Source organism: Antedon mediterranea, chromosome 11 (assembly GCF_964355755.1).
Source record: "Antedon mediterranea chromosome 11, ecAntMedi1.1, whole genome shotgun sequence".
In the NCBI taxonomy this organism is placed as follows: Eukaryota; Metazoa; Echinodermata; class Crinoidea; order Comatulida; family Antedonidae; genus Antedon; species Antedon mediterranea.
Window position 1 is genome coordinate 12955333 of NC_092680.1, and position 25839 is coordinate 12981171.

At 34.0% G+C, this 25839-nt stretch overlaps 3 protein-coding genes across 5 annotated transcripts in view; 1 reads left to right on the forward strand and 2 right to left on the reverse strand.

The window, feature by feature from the left end:
• The window catches only part of LOC140061938 (nucleoprotein TPR-like), a 41507-nt gene extending 33044 nt beyond the window's left edge, over positions 1 to 8463 (reverse strand). For all 3 annotated transcript variants that reach the window (XM_072107947.1, XM_072107946.1, XM_072107945.1), the window contains exons 1-11: positions 8302 to 8463; positions 7870 to 7974; positions 7358 to 7528; positions 6748 to 6851; positions 4845 to 4958; positions 4138 to 4281; positions 3459 to 3539; positions 1609 to 1765; positions 1159 to 1230; positions 485 to 579; positions 206 to 298 (exon numbers count right to left, since the gene is read on the reverse strand). In XM_072107947.1, the coding sequence (XP_071964048.1) occupies positions 206 to 298; positions 485 to 579; positions 1159 to 1230; positions 1609 to 1765; positions 3459 to 3539; positions 4138 to 4281; positions 4845 to 4958; positions 6748 to 6851; positions 7358 to 7528; positions 7870 to 7974; positions 8302 to 8449 (1284 nt within the window). In that variant the 5' untranslated portion in view covers positions 8450 to 8463. The remainder of the gene's footprint in view (positions 1 to 205; positions 299 to 484; positions 580 to 1158; positions 1231 to 1608; positions 1766 to 3458; positions 3540 to 4137; positions 4282 to 4844; positions 4959 to 6747; positions 6852 to 7357; positions 7529 to 7869; positions 7975 to 8301) is intronic.
• Positions 8464 to 12005: 3542 nt separating this feature from the next.
• Positions 12006 to 15757, forward strand: LOC140062494 (eukaryotic translation elongation factor 1 epsilon-1-like). Its single transcript, XM_072108735.1, has 5 exons — positions 12006 to 12108; positions 12334 to 12519; positions 12785 to 12880; positions 12982 to 13041; positions 14425 to 15757. Exons 1-5 carry the CDS (start codon positions 12022 to 12024, stop codon positions 14500 to 14502), a joined length of 507 nt encoding a protein of 168 aa, XP_071964836.1. The 5' UTR covers positions 12006 to 12021; the 3' UTR covers positions 14503 to 15757.
• Positions 15667 to 24465, reverse strand: LOC140062493 (uncharacterized). The gene is made up of 4 exons (XM_072108734.1): positions 24299 to 24465; positions 19354 to 19488; positions 19051 to 19135; positions 15667 to 18394 (listed from the first exon to the last, which is right to left on the reverse strand). The coding sequence occupies exons 1-4, from the start codon at positions 24441 to 24443 to the stop codon at positions 17431 to 17433; spliced, it is 1329 nt and encodes a 442-aa protein (XP_071964835.1). The 5' UTR covers positions 24444 to 24465; the 3' UTR covers positions 15667 to 17430.
• Between the last annotated feature and the right edge of the window lie 1374 nt (positions 24466 to 25839).

Genomic DNA, 25839 nt, shown 5'->3' on the forward strand with positions numbered 1-25839 from the left:
TTTAAATAGAAAACATAAATCTAAATATAGCAACTCTGATGTAGCATTCTGATTGGATACAACCACCTTGTTATTTTTTTATATTTGATATCAATAAAAATAATAAATTAGTAAGTAATGAGCACACTCATGGGTTGTATGGTTACATATCAGCTTTGACCAAGGTAGTGAGTGGTTCATTTGGTTTCATTGCAGTAACACATACCTCAAGAATTTGATCAAGATAGTGATTCAGTCTTCGGTTCTCCTCCGTCACTCTTTGGAGATTTTCGGTAGTTTTCACACATTCACTGTAAATCTAGTCATAAAAAACAGCATAGGAAGTTAATATAAAAAGAATATTTTTAAGAATTAAGACCTTATAAGGAGCAGTTGGGACTTTATCATGCATTTTGATTTGTTGGATGATGAAGTTTAAAACATTTTACTTGTTTTTCGATATAAAAAAAAATAAGACTACTTCTAAATTGACATGAAATCTCACCTCAGTTAAAGTCATACCAGGTTTAAGGAACTTGCTAGCAGCTGCAGCAGTGGGTGACAAATTGCTAAGCTCCTCTTCATTTAAAGGAGGTAGGCCTGGAAAAATGAAAAGGTTAGCTTACATGAGGGAAAATATTAAATATATAACATCCTCAAAGAACGAAAAAAAATAGCATAAATTACACAAATAACAACTGTAGCATAGTAAAGCATAGTAACATTATTCTCAATAGTTTTTTATTACTTGTATTTACTGGAAACAAACCTAACAATAATAATAATATCCTGGATTTATATTGCGCCTAATGTTGTGAAACCTCTAAGCTCTTCACATTATTACCCCAGTCATTTTTGGATCAAACACGATGGAAACATACTCCCATAATGCAGCTAGTAATCAGCGCAAAGTTGTGCTTGATCTAACCGGGTTCTCATTTATACACCAGGGTGGAGAAAGGCAAACGCAACTAAAGTATCTTGCCTAAGGGTACAAGCAATGCGGCGAGAGTTGGATTCGAACCTTGATCTCACAATCAGTAGTCAAACGTCCACAACACTGCGCCACACGCCCATTACTATTACTAACTCTATACTATAACTATTTGCAAATTTGTCTCTGGAGAGTGTACCTTAATTATAGCTATTAGTGGTATTATCAATAAAGACAAATGTTACCTTTCTTCTTAGCAGCAGTTAATAGATCATTTGCATCTTCTAACTCTCTAGTCAATGTGTTCAGCTTGGTTGCTATAGTAGACAAACAGATTTAAAAAAACAATTTAAAAAAAAATCACTTATCATACATTTGTAGAATTTATGAAAGCATAACATAACAAGACAGATACAGATACATTTATTCATCAAATCACAATAAAATAGAAAGAAAATGATGACATGATGAAATGGGGTCTCAAGAAACCAGGAGGTTTGTGTGATAGAGACTCCAGATTACTTTAACAAAATAATTTAAAAATTTGTTTGCAAAATAATAGTTTAAGTTTAACAGTAAAAAAGATAATGAGGGGAGAAGAACAAAAAAATACAAGGTGATATACAAAGTTTAGAATGAGCCAAATTGTAGAGGGCGCTATTTAAATAACATCTTAGGCGTCAGTCATTACTTACTAAGTTCATACTCTTGTTCTTCTTTAGCTTTTTCAACTTCAGATAATTTACTCTCAAAGTTTGTATGTGCATCACTAGCCTGTTTCAACAGCTTCTGTAGCTCTTCCACTGCCCTGATCAATTCTTTCACTTTGGCTTCAGATTCTTCTGATGAGGCCTAGAAACATGGTAGGTTAAATAAAATATCACTTGAATTTTACATTGAACACTCTGGGGTAGCACTAACATTTCATTTTGTTTAGCCATTTGGCGAAAGTCAAGATATTTTTTTTAGTCAAATCAGTTTATCTATAGCTAAAATGGCTAAAGTCCAATTTTTTGAATTTAGCCAAATGAATCGGTCATTAGCCAAAATAAAAAATTGTTGAAATATATTTTAGTTAATTTATCTATGTCAATAGGTCTATACACTGTTCCCTGAAAGTTTTTGTAAGGCATTTGAGGAGAGAGAGCCATGCCTAAATCACTGTATATATGATTTTAAAAAATAATTGGTGTCGTATTTTATATGATCAAAACAATTGTTCAAATTGCTTTTAATCATACAGCATTCATACAGTTATCAATTTAATAAGAAACATTTTACAGTTTTCTGAAATCCCCTGAACGCTATGTTATTTTTGTTTTTTACGCTTGGCTGGTGGCTTCCGTACCACGCGAAAATCGTGTCCTAAGACTTTCACGGTCACCCACCGTCACCGCCGCGGGTGAATGGTTTTAAATTGGGTATGCTCAAGAGGTGCGAAAGTGCAGTAGCGCAGGCCTAGACCTACAAAATTATGTACGACGGTACATCGTATATATGCTAAAGATATTTCTAGCAAACGTATCGTATCGTTTTGAACGTGCAGATAAAATATAGGCCAAAGCACAGGGAAAAGGCGTTTCTGTCGGGGGAGAAATTTATACCATCCCGGCCCGATTATTTATTACCCAACAACACAGAAGTCGGCGGCCGGCCTTGCTGTTTATATAGTCCGCAATAAATGCACGCGTGTGTTTAGCTACATCCCCGTTAGACTCTACCATTTCCCGAATGTTGTTTTGTTTACTCTACTGACGTACTGCACGCACGAGGAAACTTTATTAAGGGTGAAATATGAAACTACATTGGAACCTAAAATGCATAAATATTGATTTCGATAAGATCATTCATTGAAGATACTATGTTTCTTTTGAATCTGAAAAATAAACCCTTATCGAAAAATAGACAGTCCCGGTAAATAGCCGACCGTCGGCTGTCATCGATCGTGATAGTTTGGGTAGACTCCATCATCCATGTGCCGTGTAATGTCTGTCTCTCTGTGCAGTATACCTCCATCATATTGAAATAACAAAGAGACGCCTGGTACAACGAAACAAGTTGACGAAAATGGAGTTTGAACAACATCATAACGAACCAAAAAAATGCTTGGAGATCGACAAATGGACCTTTTAGTTGGACTTTATGCTTTCGCCAAAATGATTATTTGATTATCTATTTTATCATATGTCATAGCCGTTTTATTTTTTGCCAATCTGGAAACGTTTTCGCACATGGGGACATGGTGATCGGCCAGTGCGAGCCCAGACACTCAATCAGCATTGATTTTTAATTAATATTAGATCAGTTTGGCAATCCTATGTAAAGACTAGAGTGAGTGCTCAGTTAAGTTAGGCTGGAACAAACTCCAAAGTGTGAATGCCCAGTTAAGTTGTTAGGTGTAACTGTTTAGTGGTGGCTGGAACAACCTTTAAAGTGTGAATGCCCCGTTAAATTATTAGGTGTGACTGTCCAGATGGGAAAAAAAAAAGAAAACTAGGGGATGCATTAAGTATATAGTTCGTCTATAAGCTCAGTGAGTACCTACCTTATAAAGGTTTGCCAATTTACTTTGTGATTGAATCTCATTATGAAACAACACTTCAGACTGAGCCTCGGCATCAGAGTTCTAAACAAATAAAGATAAACAAATATTTTATTGCAGACTGTAACAGCAGACCACACCCACCCCTTTCCCACCCTTTTTGTGACATCCCTCCCCGCCCTTTTTGTGACATCCCTCCCCGCCCTTTTTGTGACAACCCCTTCCCCGCCCTTTTTGTGACACCCCTTCCTCGCCCTTTTTGTGACACCCCTTCCCCGCCCTTTTTGTGACACCCCTTCCTCGCCATTTTTGTGACATCTCTCCCCCACTGATATACAATCTTACTGTTACATTTTGAATAAAAGCATTGTTAAATGTAAGGGCGTGTGGCGCAGTGTGTTGGACATTGGACTACTGATCGTGAGATTTTGGTTCGAATCCCAATCTCGCCGCATTGCTTGTATCCTTAGGCAAGATACTTTACTTACATTTGCCTCTCTCCACCCAGGTGTATAAATGGGTACCCGGTTAGATCAAGACACAACTTTGCGCTGATTACTAGCTGCATTATGGGAGTATGTTTCCATCGTGTTTGATCCAAAAATGACTGGGGTAATAATGTGAAGAGCTTAGAAGCATTCTGCAATAAACGCTATAAAAAATGAATGTTATTAAATGTTACCTCTTTTATTTTCTGTATCAAAGTCTCAATTTTCTTTGTCTGTTCTGATTTTGTTTTTTTCAATGATTCATTGAGATCATTTAAATGCTGCACTTGGTCAGTTGTACTGCTCAATTGACCTTTCAGATCTAACACTATTTCTGACTACAATAGGAGAAGAAACGAAAGTCAATACAATTAAACATTACCTTACAATACGCTGTATTATTATTCAGTTCTATTAATTTATCTTAAACTAAATCTTAATAAATTTTTTTTTAAATATAACTACTACAAATTGTGAGTGCTGCGAGAAGATCTACGGCCTATATAATGCCTAGCATAATGTAGTTTTGATGGATGCACACAGTGTACAATTGTTGCCTGCAATAATCTATTTCTACCACAGAGAGCAAAAACTTAGCCTACTAGTTCGTCTTAGGCCAATGTTTTGTAGTCAAACAAAGACCTTTTGGATCTGACAACAAATGAAGCGTTACGGGAGGTCAAAATATACTTTATATATCATATCACTGTACCTCTGTGTGACTCTCTGTTTTGCACATTCAGTATCATAGGCAACTTCTGTAATACAGTGTCATTGTGACAACTGCATTAAGGTTAATGGATAGGTTCAGTCATACAGATGTCACATGTGAAACATATGTGATGCTGTATCACAGAATTTGCCTATGATACTGTGCAAATTATAGAACCAAGAATCTTACCTTCTCTTTCCTGATAGACAGTAAATCATCAGTTTTTGTTTTCAGTTCCGTGTTGAGCCATTCAGTCTGAGACATCAACAGCTGCTTCTCCTGTTCAAGGCGCTTCTCGCGATACTAAATTTATCAACATTAAAAATTACTTATACTTTTATTACTACTGTACTCAAGTGTGACTATAAATTAATAATGGATAGACACACAATTTGAAAAGACGCTTTAAATATGATTATTAATATAAAATATGATGATCTGGTGGCTACGGACCTGCAGTTGAGTTAATTATTTATTCTTTCTTTATTCTGCAGGCACTTTCATTACTAGTGCACTCAGGGCTCGATTTAGTGCTAGCCCGGCGTACAATGGCTAGTAAAAACAGCTCCGGGCTACCTAAAGTATCTTCCTTTAAGCCCGGATGGCTAGTAGGTTGTGGGAACTCGAAATTGGGACGAAATGACCTCATAAAAATAACTCCAGCATAAAAGACATATGTCTTGCCAACATCAGCAAAAAAAACCACTCGCGCGCTGCTGTGGCCATTACAAGTAATGATGTAGGCGGAGCCTCTCATAATCAAGCAAATTTTACGAATTATGATTGGCCATTTATGTTTTTGTCACCCAGGTTATTGTGAAGTAGGCGGAGCTTCATTATCAGGTCAAACGTGTCACAAAAATACGACCATAAATAACGAACTGTGATTGGCCAAATGTAGTAGAATTTTGTCAATGTTAAAAATAACTTGTCTAGTCTTGTCAGGCCTGGTTGTCACAGATCAAAGCTAGGGATATTTTGTAGGGCCGGGTGGCTGGCTCTATCCCTGTAGGTAGGCGGCCATGGAGGCCATATTTTATAATATGCGTAGGCCTAGATAGAATCAAAAGCCATCGTTTGGCATCGTGATGGCTGCTCAGCAGCTAGGTCTAGCTAGATACTACCATTTTGGTAACAGTTGAGTAGAGTAGGCCAGGTGCTCCAATGCGATCTAGGCTAGGTAGGCCTACGTCTATCCTACTAGCTACCCTACTATAAATAATAGGCTCTAGGCTAAGGTAGACAGAATCTAATTAGTTTTCTTGGCGGATTGAAGCCCAACAACAAAAAGACCTCAATAAATCGATTCTGTGAATATGGTGAGCATGAAATAGACTATGCGTCGCGACGCAAAGTTAATTTTTATAATGTGAACAATAAAGAAATACAATTTTGTGTAATTTTTCATGCAATAATAGTTTAATACAGTATTTATGTAAATGTTTAGCAATTCTCGAGCGTTTAGATTAGTGCGCCCTCTATTGTACAAAATGCCTGAATTCATTTATTTGGCGGCCCTGCTATCACGGTGCGATAATAAGAGTGGGCTAGTAAAATAATGTATGGGCTAGTGAAATCTACAGTGAACTAGCCCAGTGGGCTAGCAACATGAAAAAGATAAATCGAGCCCTGGCACTGATTTTCAAAGTGTTACTAATGGTAGCAATTGGAAATATCATAACAAACATAATAAAGTAAAGACAAAGAATAATCAAAATAATAATAGAGAAAATATAAATTAAAAATAGAAATCAATTTTAGAAAAGAGAATTTTTAAATATTGCATATCAATTGTATTTTGGAATGAAGTTTTTCACATACTTTTAAAGTTAATTGTTAATTTATTTGGAAGTTTTTTCCAGCTTTTAGATGAACGATAAGTAAACGTTTTTTAGCCTTGACAAATATTCCAGGTGGGGACAACTAAATAATTATAGCTTTGGCTTTGTGCGCCTTTAGAATGGGTGGAATAGCTAACGCTGTCAAATGCTGTCAAACCAATATCATTAGCAAGATTAAATGTAATAAATAAAATACTTCATTCAAGTCATTTAAAATGAAACTGTACATTAATATATTAAATTGATTTTACCTTTCCTGAAATATCCTGACTTTGAATTTCATCAAGTTTAATTTGCGCTTGAACCTTCTGTTGGTTGGCATTTGCCAATTTCTCTGTAAGGCTTTTCCAATCATCTAAAACAAATTAGTATTTTGAAAATTATGAAAATATGCATGTTAGTTAGGCCAAGTAAAACTCAATTTATTGGTTTTTCGAGAGGATGTTTTGTTAAAAAACATTTTGTGTCACTTGTAACAACCTTTTTCTATATGTGAAACAGGAGTATGAACACAGGAAAAATGTAACATGAAACTGGGCATAATTAGGAGATAAGCCCAATAAAACAAATTTATGTAAAACTCTCTCTTTTACAATATTTCTTTTAGTGTAAAGTTTTAGAATCAATTTCTGCAGTCATTTTGAAAAAGTATCAGATGTAAGAATTTGGCCTCGTATCAATTCGTACAATACACTACTACTAGCAAACTAGTTTGACAAAAAAAGTGTGATATGCCCAAATATGGTAGTGAGATGACATCATTATGTCCATATATGGGCACATCACATTTTTTTGTCTCATAAAGTTTGATGTAGTGTAGACAGAGCTTAAGTATAATTAGAAACTTGTAGTGTTGCTTACCATTCAACTGTTCAAGTTCTGAATTCTTTCTTTCAAGCGTGTCTAGCAAATCATTTTTCTCTGTTTCTAGATGTTGATTGGTGCGTGAAACCTGCTGATGTTTCAATTCAATCTCATCTCGAGACGTTGTAGCATCTTTTAGTTTCTCTGTCAAATCTTTTATTTGGGTTTCTAAAATAAACATATGATCATCATAGGGCTTTTGGTTTTAATAACACAACTGGTTGTAACAACCCTAACCGATTAAACTCAAAATCATTATTAGTATGGCTGACATTTGTCTTACATTCATCTGATGAAACTAAGGACTGGTCCTTTCTTTGACCAAGGGCTTTTCTCGTCCATTTTGTAAATGTTATTTGTTGTAATGAGTTTATATACTGCGCTGCCAAATATATATCTTTTTTCTTTTTTTTTTTACAAATATAAAGTTCAGTTTCATTTATACTTTGGTTTTGCGGACAATTTTTATTCAATGATTAAATACAGAAATATTAAAAGGTTATACAAACCAAACTCAGAGTTTTCTTTTCTTAAATGAGCAGCTTGAGAGGCCTCGGACTGGAAACGTCCCTTCGCTGCAATCAACCTTTTTTCTAGTTCAAAGTAGCGTTGTTCTAAAATTTAAATAAATTAGTTATAGGCCTAATATTAAAGTTGTATTAATTACAATACAAAACTAACATTACATAACCAAACCTTTTATTATAAAATACATTTGATAAAATTTGTCATTCCAACAACTATAAAATAATGTAGGCCTATTCCTCTACTCTAGCCTGCTAGCTAGACCTCTATTATCTAGCCTTTATGTTCTAGCTAGGCCTACTAGTCTTGGCCTCCTCTCTCTCTCACGGCATGCAAGGCGGGGAGCCGTACGCGACGGCACTCCACCTGACTGTGCTGTGCTGCTGAGACGGAGTGACACATTGCTGCTTGCTTACCTGAATTAATACGTAGTTTTTGATTTTCAGTTTTCAATCCATCTGCAATAGCTTCTTTTGAAAGAAGTGTAGATTCTAATTTATTTTTTGCATCTTCACTTAAGTTATCCATTTCATTAGCCTCTAAAATTGAGGCTAACGTGCACATAGCAGCATCGGAAACCGCCATGTTTCTGAAATGGATGGGAGGTATATTCAGAGCGTCATTCTGACGACTGGAGCATTCTCTACCTCTCTACGGAGCGCCATTTATGCCTTTATTTACTTCAATAATAGAAATAGTACTACGGTAACTGCTCAAGTGGACCCAATTTAGCAGCAGGGTAGCAGCACGTCCCAGTGATATAAAATACAAATAAGTCACTACTTTTGATATCGTTTCGTATGTTAATACACTGTGCTCCAGTTCCAATTTGGTGCCAGTGATGGAGCACATACAAAAACCTCAAGAATAAATACTTCGGGAATTCAAAAAATGTCTATTTATGTTCAATATCGGTTACTCCATCCGTAATGGAAAAGAAAAATTAGTTTCAAGCCATATCAGTGATTTGAATAACTTGCGTTTGTCTAAGATAAATACTTATTTAGTGTCCCCGGAAATGTATTAATATACATAATCACCTATGATAATTATGATAATGTTAAAATTTCAACTATTCAAAATTTTAGGTGGGGTTTTCTACTTTAAAAACTCGACTTCGTATATGCCTAAGTCCTAGCCCGGCGGCGGAATTAGTCTAAGCTTCGAAATTTGTCTAGAAATCGGCATCTTTGCAAATGTTCTAAATTTGATCTTATTTCACTCTCTATTAATCCTATACAAAAACCATCGGAGACAAACTATCTGCTTAAAACATGTTTATTCTGGGACGGTGCGGCCATACACACCAACTACCATAAACGTTTATTCATAACATTTTATAACAAAACAATATTTTGCATGAATCGGACATTTCGCTACCAATGTAGCAACATTGATTAACAAAATCAAATTTTAATATTGTGGCGTGTTGACCGCGAATGACTAACAATACCGTCTTTCCCCCACTACCTGCACAACTACCTGCACAACTATTGCATAACAACGCACGGCATACCAAACCGTTATACCCGCGAGGAAAATATAAATTCACTTTCTTTTAAAATTGAGGGCGACAAACATAACATTTACGAGATCGAATACAGGTTGAAAACAAAATTAAATTAAAAAAAAGATGTTAAAGGGGGACGTATAATTCTGTGAACCCCAAACACAGTGGTCGCATACCCTTAACTCTATTCCACCGACCAGCATGGGGATCGAACCCACGGCATACGTGTTGTCAACACGACGCTCAGGCGACTGAGCTAACTGGTCATTTTGGTTAACAAGGTTAATATGATATTTATGACGTAATGATGAATTACGTACGTAATACACGTATAATAGACTATTATCAGCTAATCAGTCATGTAGTGCTTTGTAGCGTAACGCGGGTAATGCTCAGGTTTGAGTGCTCTCAGTTCTAGATTGGCCGGGTTCGAACCTCTACGGAGGGTTGTAAATGTCAGGCCTCTAACAAGTGGACCTTTTTGTAAAATCAGATACAAAGTTGCATGACATTATTTTCCATTAAATAGACGACCATAAAACCTCGAAATGAAGCCAATGTGCTCCTTTATTTTTTTTAATACTCTTGGATGGGCTTCTTTTCCACATGGAGTTCTTTTCGAGATTACTTTTGTAAACTAAATGAGGGAATCTGCTAGATTCCCCCATAATTCACCTGCACAAACTCATTTGCATAACAACGCACGGCATATACTAACTGTTTAAAATAGAGCTGCAAAGTCCCCGGAAATGACATATATTATTTTTTCAAACAACATTTATATGAATCTTCAGTGCCCCACCATGCTTGGGGCTGAGCAAAGATAATTTTGAAAAATAGAGCTGCATAGGTTCCCGCCCGAAAAAAAATGACATGATTTGAAATTATATGAAAACAAACTATATAAAACTCACCAGGACAAAAGGAGCTTGTCTCCGGAAAGTGCACGTATTCATTGAAATATGAAATTAAATGTTAAGTCTCCGGTACTAGCCCACTATGGTTGGGGCATAGCTGATAATAAAAATAGAGCACAGAATTGCACTTTTATGCCTACGTATTACTATAAGTATACATAATCACCTATGAAAATTACGATAATGTTAACAACATTGATTAACAAAATCAAAATTTAACAGCGTGACGTGTTGACCGCGATTGACAAACAATACCATCTTACCCACTTTAGGAAAGTGTATTAACATAAGAAAAGATATATATTTTTAAACCAGAAACAACATCAGAAACAAATACGCCACTTACAGCGTGGTTTAACAGTCAAGTAACAGAAAATTACAAAAACTCAAAAACACTTAAATTACGACGAAACAGATAAAGATTGGAATTAAAATGTCGATATGGAGATGGGCCTGGACTAAACTATTAAAAGATAAACTTAATCTACTGATGGAAAAATGTTTAAGAACATTGACTCTGCTAAAGAGAACATAAAGGATATTGTTGTTTCTAAAATGTATTAAAATTTAGTTACTTTTTTTATTTTTTTTTATATCACTGTGCTCCACTGGCGCCAAATTGGGTTCACTTAACTTACGAAAAACAATATTAAAATGCAGTGACTTATTTTTATTTTATATCACTGTGCTCCACTAGCACCAAATTGGGTCCACTTGAGCACTGTTTATTAACATACGAAAAGATATGAAAATGTAGTGACTTATTTCTATTTTATATCACTGTGCTCCACTGGTGCCAAATTTGGTCGAATTGAGCACAGTGTATTAACATAAAAAAATATTAAAATGCAGTGACTCATTTCCATGTTATCTGTGCTCGATCCACTGGCGTAAAATTGGGTCCACTTGAGCACAGTGTATAGAACATATAAAAAGATATTAGTTCAGTGACTAATTATTTCTATTTTATATCACTGTGTTCCACTGGCGCCAAATTGTGTCAACTCAAGCACAGTTTATTAACATACGAAAAGATATTAACATTTAGTGATTTTGTTTCTATTTTATATCCCTGTGCTCCACTCGTGCCTTCGAGAGAAGGACAGAGATTGAGTTCACTTGTGGTTATCCTTGGCAATTTGCCTAAAATTGATTTTAAACAAAATTGGGTCCATTGAGCTCATGTATTATACGAATGAGATACTATATTAAAAGTTAGTGACTTTATTTCTATTTTATATCACTGTGCTCCCCTTGTGCCAAATTGGGTCCACTTGAGCACAGTGTATTAACATACGAAAATATATTTAAATTAGTGACTTATTTCTATTCTATATCACTGTGCTCCACAGGTGCCAAATTTGATCCACTGGACCAGTTACCATAGTACTTTTTCTATTTCTGAAGTAAATAGAGGCATAAATGGCGCTCCGTAGAAAAGTAGAGAATGCTCCGTCGTCAGAAATGACGCTCTGAATATAGAAATTGTCATACTCTCTCATCATGAGTTTTATTACTACTATTTTCAATTTGTATACATTTACTATTGTTATATAAATTAAAAGAAGTTAATTCATTTATTGTTTTGATCCTTTATTATTTAAATTTGTATTAATAAAATATAGTCTTTTTTAAGCCCATTATTAATTTATTTATATATATATATTAATTATGTTTAACCTTTGCCCTAAGGAGCCAAGAATAACAATATGGCTGACATCAAACAAGAGATACGAGCAATCGCGAAATATTTCAATTTCGGGAATGTCAAAGTGAATATAAATAGTGAAACAAAGGTAACACCCATTATATTTATTAGATATATTAATTAAATGCTTATCCATACACTATGATTGACCTAGGCCTAGCTAGGCTAGTTTATCAGGTGTAGTAGCGTCGTCGGGCGGGCTAGCTAGGGCCAGGCAGTGAGTGGCTGGTCTACTGTACTACCACTAGGCCTAGCCTAGGCCCACTCGGCTGCGCAAAACAAAATAATGATGTTTTATTTTGTATGTACCTAGGCACCTATTCTACATGAAGATGGCAAAATTCTGACAGGAATGAGCACTATATTACAATATCTTGCTCAACGTGACATATCAGGACAAACTGCAGAGAATACAGCTGGAATAAGGCAGTGGCTGGAATACAGAGCAACTGATATTGATAGGTGTGATAATGAAAAAGATAGTTATCTTGTTTTAAAGGTCTGATCATCTTTGCATTTTTGGCCAATTAATACAGAAATTATGTATTTTATTTATTTTTATTTGAACCATATTTAATGATGAGGGTGATCCATCCAGCAATTGCTGATCATTTGGGACCCTCAGTCAGTACAATACACAAAATACAACAATAACAATATTAAGTATGTATGTTTTAAACCATTTTTTTGCTTTTCTCCGTGGTAAATATTGTAAGTGAAAGATAACATTCATTGGTCTAAAATTCTAAATTTCTATTTTGTAGGAATTGAATCTGTACTTATCTACTAAAACTTATTTTGTTGGGAACTGTCTTACAATTGCCGATCTCTGTATTTACCATGGACTACATTCAGTATTGGTAAGATCCACAATCTCTACTTTAATTATTTCTTCTTCCAAGTTAGATTTCTCTGTTACTTAATCTTTCATTCATCTTCTATTGTTTCTTTTTTTCCTTAGAGTCATCTTACATATCAAGAAAAAGAGAAATATAATCATGTATCTAGGTGGTTTCAGTTTGTGAGTAGAATCATGATTTATATCATAACTAATAATAAATGAAAGTATTCATTCATATATACAGGGTTCTCACCACGCCGGTCGGCACCGGTCGGCCCCGTCCGGCACTCAGAATTTCCGACCGGCACAAACAGGCTCCCGACCGGCACAAATTATTAGATCTAAGACCTAGCCTAGCTAGGCCTAGACAAAATACCTTGTCCTTAACCTTAAAAAAGCCAAATATGTGCTATTATCTAACATAACAAAACAATAGCCTTTCAGTTCACCCCTTTGTCTCGCAAACAAATAAAACGTCGATCAATACAATACAAAGCCCAACGAATCTTGTTAGGGTGGTGTTTATGGCCGATCGGGCACACCACGTACAAGTGGCTTGACGCAAATACAGTACTGGCAAATAGCTAAAAATCTACACAGTACACGTGCGTGAAGTGTTTGTGTCGACCGATCTCTTGATGAATGCGAAATTAAATAATTAGAAAATAAATAATGAAATTATGCTATATTTATCTCATTACATGCACATTATTAGTATATTATTTATTAAAGTTGTTTCCAGTTAGTTACTGCCGGCACTCTAAATTGTCAGAGGACGGCTCCTTTTAAGCCTCCTAGCAACAACATGGTACATTAAGGGATCGTATCATTGAGACTTTAACAGGCATATTCACCATCATGTGGTGTTTAGTTAACAAACTGTTTTATAAGTTGTTTTATGACTGTGTAATTTGGTAGTAGTCACTCTCATACTGTAGGCCTACATTTAAAAGTAACACATCCAAATGCCAACTTCAAGTCAATGGCTACCAGATGTATCTGTGAGACGGTTATTTGAACCAGTACCAGTAAACCATGGAATTAAGATGATCCCTGAATTCACTCAACCATTGCATCATGCACTTGTGTGAGCTGCTTGCTTCTATCAAGCTGGCCGGCTGGGCGCGCACAGTGCGATACCTGTGTAGGGGGGAAATACCCTGTTATGTCAAGCAAACAACTATGCTCTGTGTACGGGTTCAGCAGTTATCAAATAGAATTGATCTTGTAAATGTTAGTGTTAGGTTTTTATATTTTAGTTAATTTTGCTTTGCTTTTTGCATAACATATAGGCCTAGGCTAGCTAGGGAGGCTAGGCCTAGGTTAGCAAGCTAGCTAGACACTAGAAAATGCAACATTACATAAATACATACTAGTCTATTGAAAAATAAAAACAAAACAAAAATTTTGAATCAACTTTATATTTGGGGGGGGGGGGAGACTGAAGTCGTAACCCCCCCCCCCCCCCCCCCCGGATTTAATCGCCGACCGGCACTTCTGACATGCTGGTGAGAACCCTGTATATATGCATTAATTTATTAAATTAATTTTTTTTATTAACAGATCCAATGTCAGCCGCAATACACTTCAAACTTGCCAAGTATTCCATTCCAGTCACAAGCTCTATATTCAGTTGCATGAAAAACATATTTAACAAATTTTTAGTTGAATTTTAATTGAAATACAAATACAGTATAAACAAAAAGAGTATCGGATCGTCTCCATGGTCTACACTGCTGGCTGCTGTGGGTCCGTAGAAGACCTGATCCGAATTTCCAGTAAAATATTATGGACGATAATAATAATACCTTTACCTTTAAACACAAGCACAATCAAAGCATACATATTCAATATTGTATACAGTTCTGTCTAGTGTAATAAAATGTGTTGTAGTTAAGGTACATGAATGTCAGTAGCTATGTGTTTGTTGTCAATTATTATTACAAGATAATTTAAATTGAAATAATAAGAAGTATCGTCAACGTTATTGTAGTAGTAAAAAAGAAGTGTTGTCTCGTGCTTGATTTGTGTTTGGTCTTGCTCTGTCAATAAACATTTCGATTTATTTATTCAATATTCAATAAATAAATATTCAATAAATGTTCTCCACACATATATTAAAAATACATAAAATAATAATTATATAAAGACTTGTTATTATAACCAATAAAAAAATGAAACCGATATAAGTTAAAAAAACTTTACGCCTAGAGGCTCCCAGAAAAAAAATAATAAAAAAGTTGGGAAGAAGATAAACATTCAAATGAATTGCTTGTGTCATTCTCCAATAAATCCTTTACTTATAATGTTCTACTTTTTTAACGTAAACAGAGATTAAAGCAAGACTTCCTTGCGAGTCTCCACCATGTGTGAATATATAACTAAAATAGTGTGATTTTAAACAATCGCGCGTAGGTGACGTAACTTACTATTTTTTGCGTACTTCTTTTAATGGAGTCTTTCGTGTACTAAGGTTTAGCCTACCTATGGTGAACGTCTGTTCAGTACCGTATAGTTACGTTACGTAATTGCTAACAGACACACTAACAAAAAAGACAGATTGCATGAACTCCTTGGCAGAATAATATATTGATATAAAAATAAATAAATATTGATCGTTTTGTTGTAATAATATAGAAGAAAGAAAACAGTAAATGCAGTAATAATTCTTTATTCGTATTTCAACACAATATTATAAATTTACGGTATGTAAAATAAAAATATTATTTATACCATTTCATTCAAAATTAGTGTTTAATTGAATGTTTCCATTCGAATGATTTGTATTTTTATCATTTTACCTGTAATTCGACTTTTAGGATTACATTTTAGCCTGTCACCAATTTTGATTATCAAATCAATTCCCTATAAATCTATGTGATAAATTCGAATACTTTAAGAAAACATTACATATTTGTATAATTATTTTATTTTGTCATTCTGAATAATAAATTCAATATCACGTGAGGTGGACAGCATACAATGCATTTACTTCATTGCATAGTTAAACATAGCCTTCCTTATGTTGATGAACAAAACCATTAGGTATTTTAGCAAAATATAAAAGTACAGTCACATTTCATGAGTACAAAATATAATAGCAATACATTCGGTGGATAAATGAGATACAAAAACGCAATGCGAGTATCTGTTAGAAACCAATGGAATGTTTTTATGTTGGAATTTTGGATATGGCTACCCGGTGGAATGTTTTCTATTCTGTCTGAATATTGGAATTTTCTAAACTAGAAAAGCAAATTTGAAATGTAAAAGAAGTAATTTAAACCGTATACGACAAACAAACGCCGCAAAAGTGACGAAATAATATATGGTACAGCATTCTAATGTGCGCTCTTTCTCTCTATAGCTGAAAACGTGACAACAACTAATTTTTAAAACCAAATCGAACACACCTAAATGCTAATAGACTAAACCTTTTTTAATCGTTATTATTGTTTTTTTTACCATATTGTGGGAGCAACCGAATGACCATATGAGCACCGTTTGGTTTTTGATCGTTACATGTTGATTATTACCAAATTGAATTGATGACGCGTCAAGTGTGTTAAATTTATGACGTGTCATGTGTTTTCAATTTATGACGCGTCATGTGTGTTCAAATTATGACGCGTCAAGTGTGTTAATTTATGACGCGTCATATGTGTTCAATTTATGACGTGTCACGTGTGTTCAATTTATGACGCGTCATGTGTGTTCAACTTATGACGCGTCGACTTTGTTCTTTTTTCGCGTATGAATAACGCATTTTTTTTTAACCTGCTTCTTATATAAAAATATAATAACTAATCGATATAGTTATATTATTTACATATAATATATTTATCAAAAAGTGTATTTACAATATTAAAATCTGGTTAACATCAAAAGCATTGTGTGCTTAGAGACCAGTGGTCTATAGAACTTAAACGTTTAACCAGCCCCATCAAATTACTTTACGATTGATTTGATCTTATTTGGCATACAGTGTATAACAGTAGGCCTAATAATACTTAAAATAGGCCTACACGATTTATAAAACTTCAATCAAAAGTTTTTACTAGTAGGCCCTATTATAGAAAATCTGAAGTTAGTTCACAAAAAAAACAGAGAAACACATCTGGATACTGAGGAAGATTATTTTCTTATTGAAGATTAGAAAGTAAAAACATGCACTGTCACTCCTTGGATTTGTAAAATACTGATAATTTTAATTTTTTTATAAAGAGTTTTCAAATAACGATATTCTAAGGATAACTTTTTAAGTTAATTTCTTTACATTAATCGAATTTTCAAGCTAGGAAGACAGTGGTGCATCTTTAAAAACACTTTGTTCAGGCGAGACACATCATTTATTTTCGTTCCACGATCTAATCGGAAAGCTGGTGACAATGCTTTTTCTGTCGCCGCTTCGCGGATCTGGAACCTGTCGATTTGAGAGGAGCGAATTCGGCACCTCTATTTAAACGTCAACTTAAAACTTCTCTTTTTAATTAATTACTAAGTATTGTTAGGCGCTCTGTTCTGTGTAGGGCGCCATATAAAAACCTGTACAGAATAGAATAATACAATTTATACGGCTTCAATTTCTTCACCATAACCCTCATCCGAACCCGTAGTATGAGATCCAAAAGGCGAAATATTATTTAAGGGTTTTGGAGAATTATTCGACGCAGGACGATTTTGTTTAAAGCTATCTAGTTGTCTTTTTAGTTTCTTCATTTCAAGATGTTTTCTGTCTACCTGCGCGTATACTGCATCGTTATCTGCAACTTCCGTGTTCTTGGCTACGTCTGCATCAGTACTGCTGAGTTTGTTGACAGGATCTTTTCTTGTTTCTGCAACTACGTCATCACCACTGCCGAGTTTGTTGTCATGATCTTTTCTTGCAGCTACGTCACCATTGAGCTCTTCCATAGATTGGTACAACCCATCCGCTGAAATGTTATCCCCGATCGCTATTTTCTTTAACTTTTCATTTACATCATCATCTTGACGCTCTTTTACGATTTTCAGCTCGATGTCTTTTGGTTCCCCAACTCCCTTTTTCTTCTTCAGTTTGCTAGAGTTTTTCTGCTTAGACTTATCAGCAGATTTCTTCACCTTTGAGTTTTTCTTGGATCCTTTATTTTTCTTGTCTTTACTTGATTTCTGGTTAAATCCAATCTCTACGTCATTATCATTATCATGAAGCACCTCTATAGAAACCATTCGATTGTTGCCTGCAGTCTCGTCTATGTCGTAGCCCCCAACAGCCCCTACATTCTCATCAGCATCTATAAACATCCCGTCATTACTATACCCACCGCTAACAGCGTTGATCATTTCAATTTCGTCTTTTTGTTCATGATATTTGAAATCATTAGATGTTGATGTGCCGTCTACTGCTGTGATCTCAATTACTCTGCCGCCATTTTCTCTATCCTTTCGTCTGTAACCATCCTGATCTGTACCAGGCATGCCAGAATCATGCGTGACGTAATCATTTGAATCCATATACATTGCACCCTGTGAGCTACTTCTACGCTTCTTATATCTGTGATAGAAAAACAATTGTTTTGTTTCAAAATTGAAGTAGGTTCTTTTATTCCCAGAGACTTTATTTATTTAATATTATTGTTTGTATTAAAACAATTAATTATTATAAATTAATTGAATTGTTACTTCTCCAAATACTAATAATTGATATGTTGGAAAATATACCATGATAGTAAATAAAAATGTACTACTGTACTACAATACTATATTGCACTAATTTATCCTATCAAGAACTACTCAATTATAACATATAACACATAATATAAGATGTACAATAGATAGACGTATAGAGTTAATCAAACTATTCCATTTTATATATTTTATTTTTCGTGCTTTTTTGTGTTTAGTAGTATGTCAAACATCAAATTTCCATTTTTTATTTTTTTATGATATTGGAAAATACAAGTTTTTGAATTTTGAATTTTTTTAAAATTTTGAATCAACCTCCTTTGTATGGACCTGAAATTATCAGTGAATTTTGTGGTGTTAAGAAAAATAGGACACAAAGAATACGAATATTTATAGTTGAGAGGTTTTCAAATGAACACAATTTAGAAAAATTAACTTGGCATAAAAATATGTGTTTATCTTCAAATGTTATCAATGAATACAGTATGTGATATGGCGGGAATTATGTGACAGAATATGATTTACCTTCTTATAATAATGGAGAAGAGAATAATAGAAACAATAACCAGGAAGACCATCAAAGCAACAGCGACAGAAAGAGAAACTACATCTGAAAAGAAGATATGGTTTGATAAAAAATCATTGATAACATATATTGAACATTCTAATTGCTGATTGTTATCATCGAGGTTACATCCCCTTTCTCTTCTTCGTTCACACTAACCTACTTCACCCTGCACTAACAACCGCCCCCTCCCCCCCCCCCCTCTACAAAACACACACACATCACTTTTTATCTTGTCGGTTGCAGTTTTTTTAGCTTCTTACCAAGTTCACATTTCGCCGCCTCCTTTCCTGGTGCAGGAGTTGGTGTACTACATTCTACTCTGTTGTAGCCCGTATTACATGTCACTTCACCCTTACTATTTCTTTCTCCGTGTTTGACTTCTTCTGGACAATCATCTGAAGTAGAAGGAAGAAAATGCAAGTTTTTGTAAACATAGTTGCATGTATCTATATATAAATTATGGTTAATTCTGACATAGGCGAGCACAATGCAAAAACTTCGGTACAAATCTCCGCCTTGGATATACCTACCTTATCTATCTCAAAATGTACCGCGAAACGTAGATTTGATAACATTAGTTTTCACATCGACGCTATTGTTCCATATTTCTATCTTAGGAAGATATTATAAAGGGTTTTATAAGAAATTTTCTGATTTCAATCGGTAAATTTTAACTCTACGCGTGGTAGAAGTAATTTCCGGGTTCACGGAAGGTGTTGGTTTCAATCAGGGAGTTGTATACTAAGTTGGCCGTTGGTGCTTGGTGGCGATAGCCATTTTGTTTTTTTGTTTATTTTCGGACCGCGCGTTTGAAAGTATAGTAGTACATAAAGATCACATTAAATACATTCATGAAACATAGGAGTAAATTGTGGGAAATAATTATATAAAATTACATTACATCAAGAGAATTGATGATAATAGCTTTTGTTTTGAAATCGAATGAAACCCCGATAGCCGAGTTGTTGAGTAAGCTGCCAGGACTTTATGTATACTTGCGCTATCTGTGTCCCGTCAGGACCCTGGGATACTTCTGCCTATGTTGCAAGCCGTCTAAACGTCTTCCTTCTTAGGCCACTGTGTCGCGGAATAATGTATTCATTATACCAATTAGGATGGTATTTATTTGAATAAACGCCCGGAACACCTCCCCAGTAAAACTTCAATTAAAATAATTATCTCGCTACTCACCCCCCCCCCACCCCCAAATACATCTAATAAACGCCCATCCACATTTCTACACACAATATTGCATTATATTTATAACACAATTATACTATTTTTAGTAGATTTCTTCGGACTGTTATCTACAATTTACCAAGCATTTGATATTCTTTTTTACCACTTTTCATATCTACAATAAACACTATAGGCCTACGCCTAAAACGCTATTAATCATCTAAGACACTTAGGTTAGTGAGTACGTTTAGTTTTACGAATATCAAAAGCATTTAAATAATGGTAACCGACCGAAATTGTCCAGGCCAGAATGTCCTTCTAAAACTTTTTACGTCCCGAGTCATTATCATTCCGGGAACCATCGTCTACACTTCCTAGAGGGGGAGCGAGCGAAGCGAGCTCACCCTCTAGTTATAATAATGACACCATCGTCATAATAATATGTATAAAGTAAACAATATCTGTAGGCCTACTGTATGGAAATAAAAGTGGGACGGACCCACCCACGTAAGACAAAAAAAGAAAACAATCTAATAAACCTATCATATATTTTGTTGATAGTTGTTTACAGAATCAAATGCATTTCTTTTGTTTTGTATTAGGCCTTATGAACAGTTTGTGTAAAATAAAAGTTGAATTGAATTGAGGCTTATACTGTATAATCAAATATAAATTCAAATGAAACGTTTTTCATATTTTTTAATTACAGAAAAAAAGAGGCAAAAAAATGGTTAGTATATCAAAGCAGGGAAGAGTTAAATTTAACTCTTCCCTGATCAAAGTAATATGTTATTTTATCAGGAAGTTACATTTAAACTAATCACTTTGTGACATTCTGACAGTGTAATAAAGGTGTGCCTTTAACAACAGAAATACTTCGCATGACCTAGTGACAAATCAGCCGTAGACATACCATAACATATTCTTCTGTAGTGTTTTGTGTAAAAGGTTTTCAAATTCTATAACATCCATAAATAGCACAATGATAAAATAGGCATATTGTTGGAACGAGTCATGATACAAACTTCAAAACACATGTCGAATAATAAAAGAGTATCAGTCGTTCGTCGAATAATAAAAGAGTATCAGTCGAGGAGAAAATTAATTTAAAAAAGAATACTGAAATCGTGAAACGTATAAAAGACCAATTTGTAACAAGCACGTGATACGTCATCAATATTCAAAAGTTTCAGCACGTCGTCCTCGGTCTTAAAGTAGTATAGAACAACAAATTAAATTTTAAATAAACTTTTTTTATGTTGTTATGTTTGTATTGTAAAATCCGGAATAAATTGAATTGAAATTTAATTATTTACAGTTACTAAAAAAAGGAATTATTCAACTAATTTGTCTGTTTGTTTGTTTGGCATGATGAACAAAAGGTAATATTTTATAAAGGATTTGACGTGCCTCTTTACGAATGTTGATAAAACAAGTATATTAACAATGTTAACAAATAAAATACATGAATGATAAAATCGCGTTAAAATAGGCATAATGGATATAAAAATGAATATAAGAAATGGTAACTAATAGGTACCGAAGTAGGCTTACAGTGGCGTTTATTAGTTATGATCATATACAATTTTTTTTTTAAATATATGACTAAAAATAAGCCTTGAGTTGAACCGAAAACTGTGGAATTTGGTGGAGCAGGTGGAAATGAGATAAATTTCGATTTTATCAGCAGAACTCAAGCGAACATATTATAGATATTAACTGCGAAAACTTGAATTCGTCTTGTGGATAATAAATTCAGAGCAAATAAATTAATGTGTGATTCATGCATAATGTAAGTAGGTCAATATATAAAATTAATCAATCGCCATTGTAAAAACGACAAAGACTATGATTGACAAATAAGAACATAATACTGATGACAATACAACCAAAGAAAATGAATTTCTGGAGATACAATTGCAGTATCCTCAATCACCTAATTGACGATGTAGGCCTTATCCTATTCAAACCGTTTTTTTGGTTATATTTTTGTTTTTTATGTATGTTTTGACGTATTGTATTTTCTGTTGCCACTTTCAGCACAAGCTCTGCTTCTTGAAATGTGTGCCTCCTTCTTGTTGTATAGGCCTATTGTAAGAAATTGTATTTATGTTTGTTTAAGAATGAAGGAAATAAATGTTATTTTGATTTATTGATAGATTCAAAATTTTGATATTTTGTGTATGAATGATCACGTGAGGCATAACATCATATTAATTTCAATTTCTACATTAATATCCGAGGACTGAATATCAGATCATGAGACGACGACGGACGAATAGCAATAGATAGTATCAATAGACATATTATTTATAATTAGTATTATTATTTTATTCTGAAGATGTGGCCTTCAAGTTAAAACGTAGGCTTACAAAAGAGGAAACCAAACATTGATTCATGAGATTCATTAATTGTACATTATATTTAATATTAATAATAAGAATGAAGATTTCTAGAGCGCACTTCGCCACTAAAGGTGCTCAATTCTTTTGAATGCTTATAATATGCAATCACCTCAGATTAAATGCACAATAAAATTGCGAATTTAAAATGGAAAGAATTAGGCCTGTTAGGTCTTTTTTTTGTAATTTGTATATTTTATTTTAAAATGTGTGGAGAAACTAATAAAACAAACTAACAAAGGCCTATGACCATGTCTAAGCCTGGCAAAAAAGATGAGTTTTTAATAATTTTTTAAACGAATCCAAGTTAGTATATTGGCAACAATATTTAATATTGTTTCATTATTCATATTATTACTATTAGAGATTCACTGCTTGCAATTTGATTGGTTTGTTCATAGAACTATTCAAATTTACAAATCCGTAGATTTCTAAACAGTTCGATATTGGAATAAGTTATTATTTCCTGGTCACTCAACAAAGGCTATTTTCCAACACTTGAATTATGTTGTGGAACAAAAATAGTGAGTGTTGGTAGGCATAAAATGCAAATATGTATATATGCATATATTTTATGGCCTGTCATTTTTAATTGCTCTTTTTTATTTTATTTATTTCATGGATTACTTTTATTTTTATGTGAAGCGCATAGAGGCTTTATGCATTATGCGCTTAAAATAAAAGTCCAAATTTAATATTTTGAAATAAAGAACACTAACCATAATATTGATAGGGGCCTTCTGTATTTCACTACTTTCAGAATTTAAATTTTTGTTGCCATTTTAGGCAATCATAAGTTGGGCACGCAAGTAGGCCCTACAATTCTCTTTTTTTTTTTTCAATGGATGAATAATTAATATTAGGTTTGTTTTTCCCCAACATTACTGTGTATACTGTCTATATTAATATACACAGTATGGAGTGTACAACGATCGCATGCAGAGAGTAGGCGGACAATGAAATAGGTGATTCTAAATTAATCCTCCAGATCCGAATGGAATAATTAAAGCTTGGTTACTAGGGGACGAATAGATCAAATCATAAAGATAATATTATAGTGGGCCCTATATATATATAAACCCGAAGGCAATTTAGGCCTACTGAAAATAAAATAAAATTTATATACAGGTACTGTATATTAACTAATCACTTTTTGCGTGCACATCGTATGTCGTGGAAGAATACTTAAATCCAAATTTGTATCCGAGAAAATCCGAATCCGGGAATCTGTAAGTGGTCTAATTATTCAGGAAAAAATGTTTTAGATGTTTATTTTATAATATTATAGTTCATTGTCATCTATAAAGTATGGCCTGTCAATTGATTGATATTATTAATATTATTTTTTCCAAATCCATTCAACTATTATTATAAAGGCCCCTTTGGGGATGAAACCATATTTTCCATCATACATCATATGAGAAATGAAACAGAACGTTCAAATTGAACGTTGAAATCTACGAGAGTGAAACAAGTTTACCGTATAAACCTGTTCATGGTTTTACCAATGCACAGCGCTTTAGTACCGGTTGGCCGTCATAGATCATGTACGATGAAATTCAATATATAAAATCTCCATTAAAAAAATACAAATTTCAATACAATATAAATGTATTATCCTTACCGTTTGCAAATACTACCGCTACATTTAGTATGGAAATCATCAGAAACCCCCAGACTACTGGGTTTCGGGTGTTCATAATTAAATACGTTGATCGTACATTCACATGAAGGAAATTGGTCTTACATGGGCTGGAGTCGTAGAGCATTAGACAACGGACGATGTTTACCGCTTTCTCATTGGATTTGCATATGAATTAATCATTCTTTTTTAGCCTGGCCGCCGTTCAAAAGGCACAAAAAGAATAGTGTTTGCTTAACTGGTGAGACGAAACGATTGTCTAATGACGCGGTTGACTGACGCATTACGGTCTAATTCTATACCCATTGCTCAGTTCAAGCTTTGGGTAATAAGCCCAATAGGCTTATATAAAATATAAAACTAGAGTAGGGGATCCGTGGGCGTCACCACCAAGACGGGTTGAAATTACAATTAATATCGAAATGGGACCTTTAGCATTTACAATCCCAATGTTAAGGGAAAAACAGGCTGGAGGAGCCATAGGGAATCAGTCCCTTTTAGGTTTCCTGTCAACTACTTTGTGGTATCCATCTGTTAGATGGTATTCCGAAATTAATTGTACAGTGGCCTTCTTTTGTTTAAGTTATTGATAAATTATACTTGAACATATTGTTCTTCTTAAGATATTTATTTTAAATTGGATTTAAACGTAATTACATATTAAAAGGATGGGGACCTAAGAAAGCGATGGGATTACAATAATAATGTTAAGTATACTGTACCTATTTTTACTATATTACTTTGGTAGTATAACCTAACAATGTTAAGTATTTAGGCCTACTTGTTTTTAATTATTAATTTGGTAGTATAACCTGTGCTTAAAAGTTGGATAAAAGAATCATTTCAGATATGAATTAGACTACCAAAAACCACAGCGCAAAGTGACATTCATTGTATTGTAGTCTATGTAGGTCAAAATACTGTACCAGTGTTTAAATTGTTTTTGTAATTGAAATGAAAGTTTGGTCTGTTGCACTGAGGGCGATCGTCATGCTCTGCAAAAGTACGAATGCTGTAACCAAAAATTGAGGGCAGTATAATGTACTCTTTTTTGGGAAAGGGGAGGAGCTATCTTATTCTGGTTATTTAAAAATTCAAAAAGTAGGTAGAGACTAAACGTATACCATTTTCAATAAAATTGTTATTAAATTCAAAAGTGTAAAACAAATAAAATATTGTGTTTATTAAACATTTACCATTGAGGGAATAATTTTGTGGTAATAATAATTGTGGTCTTTAAGGGTATACAGATATCCTTATTTATAAAGGATTTCTATGGTAAAGTAGATGTTTTAAAGAACCTTTTTTGTTCAATTTAACATTTAAAAAAAAACCTCAATTATGCCTATTAGAAACTCCTTAATCATTTTGTATGCACGGGTGGGATAATAATATTAATATAATTTTCTACCAATCAGAAGTATTTTTAAAACACGAATTGTAATTTGGCGCCAATAAATGCTACTGACATTACTGGAATTATGCAATGATAAAAAAATTTAAAATAACGTCTGCTGTATTCA

Bases quoted from the DNA above. Each gene is read 5' to 3' on its own strand.
- LOC140062493 (XM_072108734.1), bottom strand. From the start codon at position 24,443: ATGCTCTACGACTCCAGCCCATGTAAGACCAATTTCCTTCATGTGAAT. The intron at 19,489-24,298 runs GTAAGGATAATA...CTTCTACTTCAG, and splicing joins AGCGGTAGTATTTGCAAACG to ATGATTGTCCAGAAGAAGTC. The intron at 18,395-19,050 runs GTAAATCATATT...TTTCTATCACAG, and splicing joins TTCTCCATTATTATAAGAAG to ATATAAGAAGCGTAGAAGTA.
- LOC140062494 (XM_072108735.1), top strand. From the start codon at position 12,022: ATGGCTGACATCAAACAAGAGATACGAGCAATCGCGAAATATTTCAAT. The intron at 12,520-12,784 runs GTCTGATCATCT...TCTATTTTGTAG, and splicing joins ATAGTTATCTTGTTTTAAAG to GAATTGAATCTGTACTTATC. The intron at 12,881-12,981 runs GTAAGATCCACA...TTTTTTCCTTAG, and splicing joins ATGGACTACATTCAGTATTG to AGTCATCTTACATATCAAGA.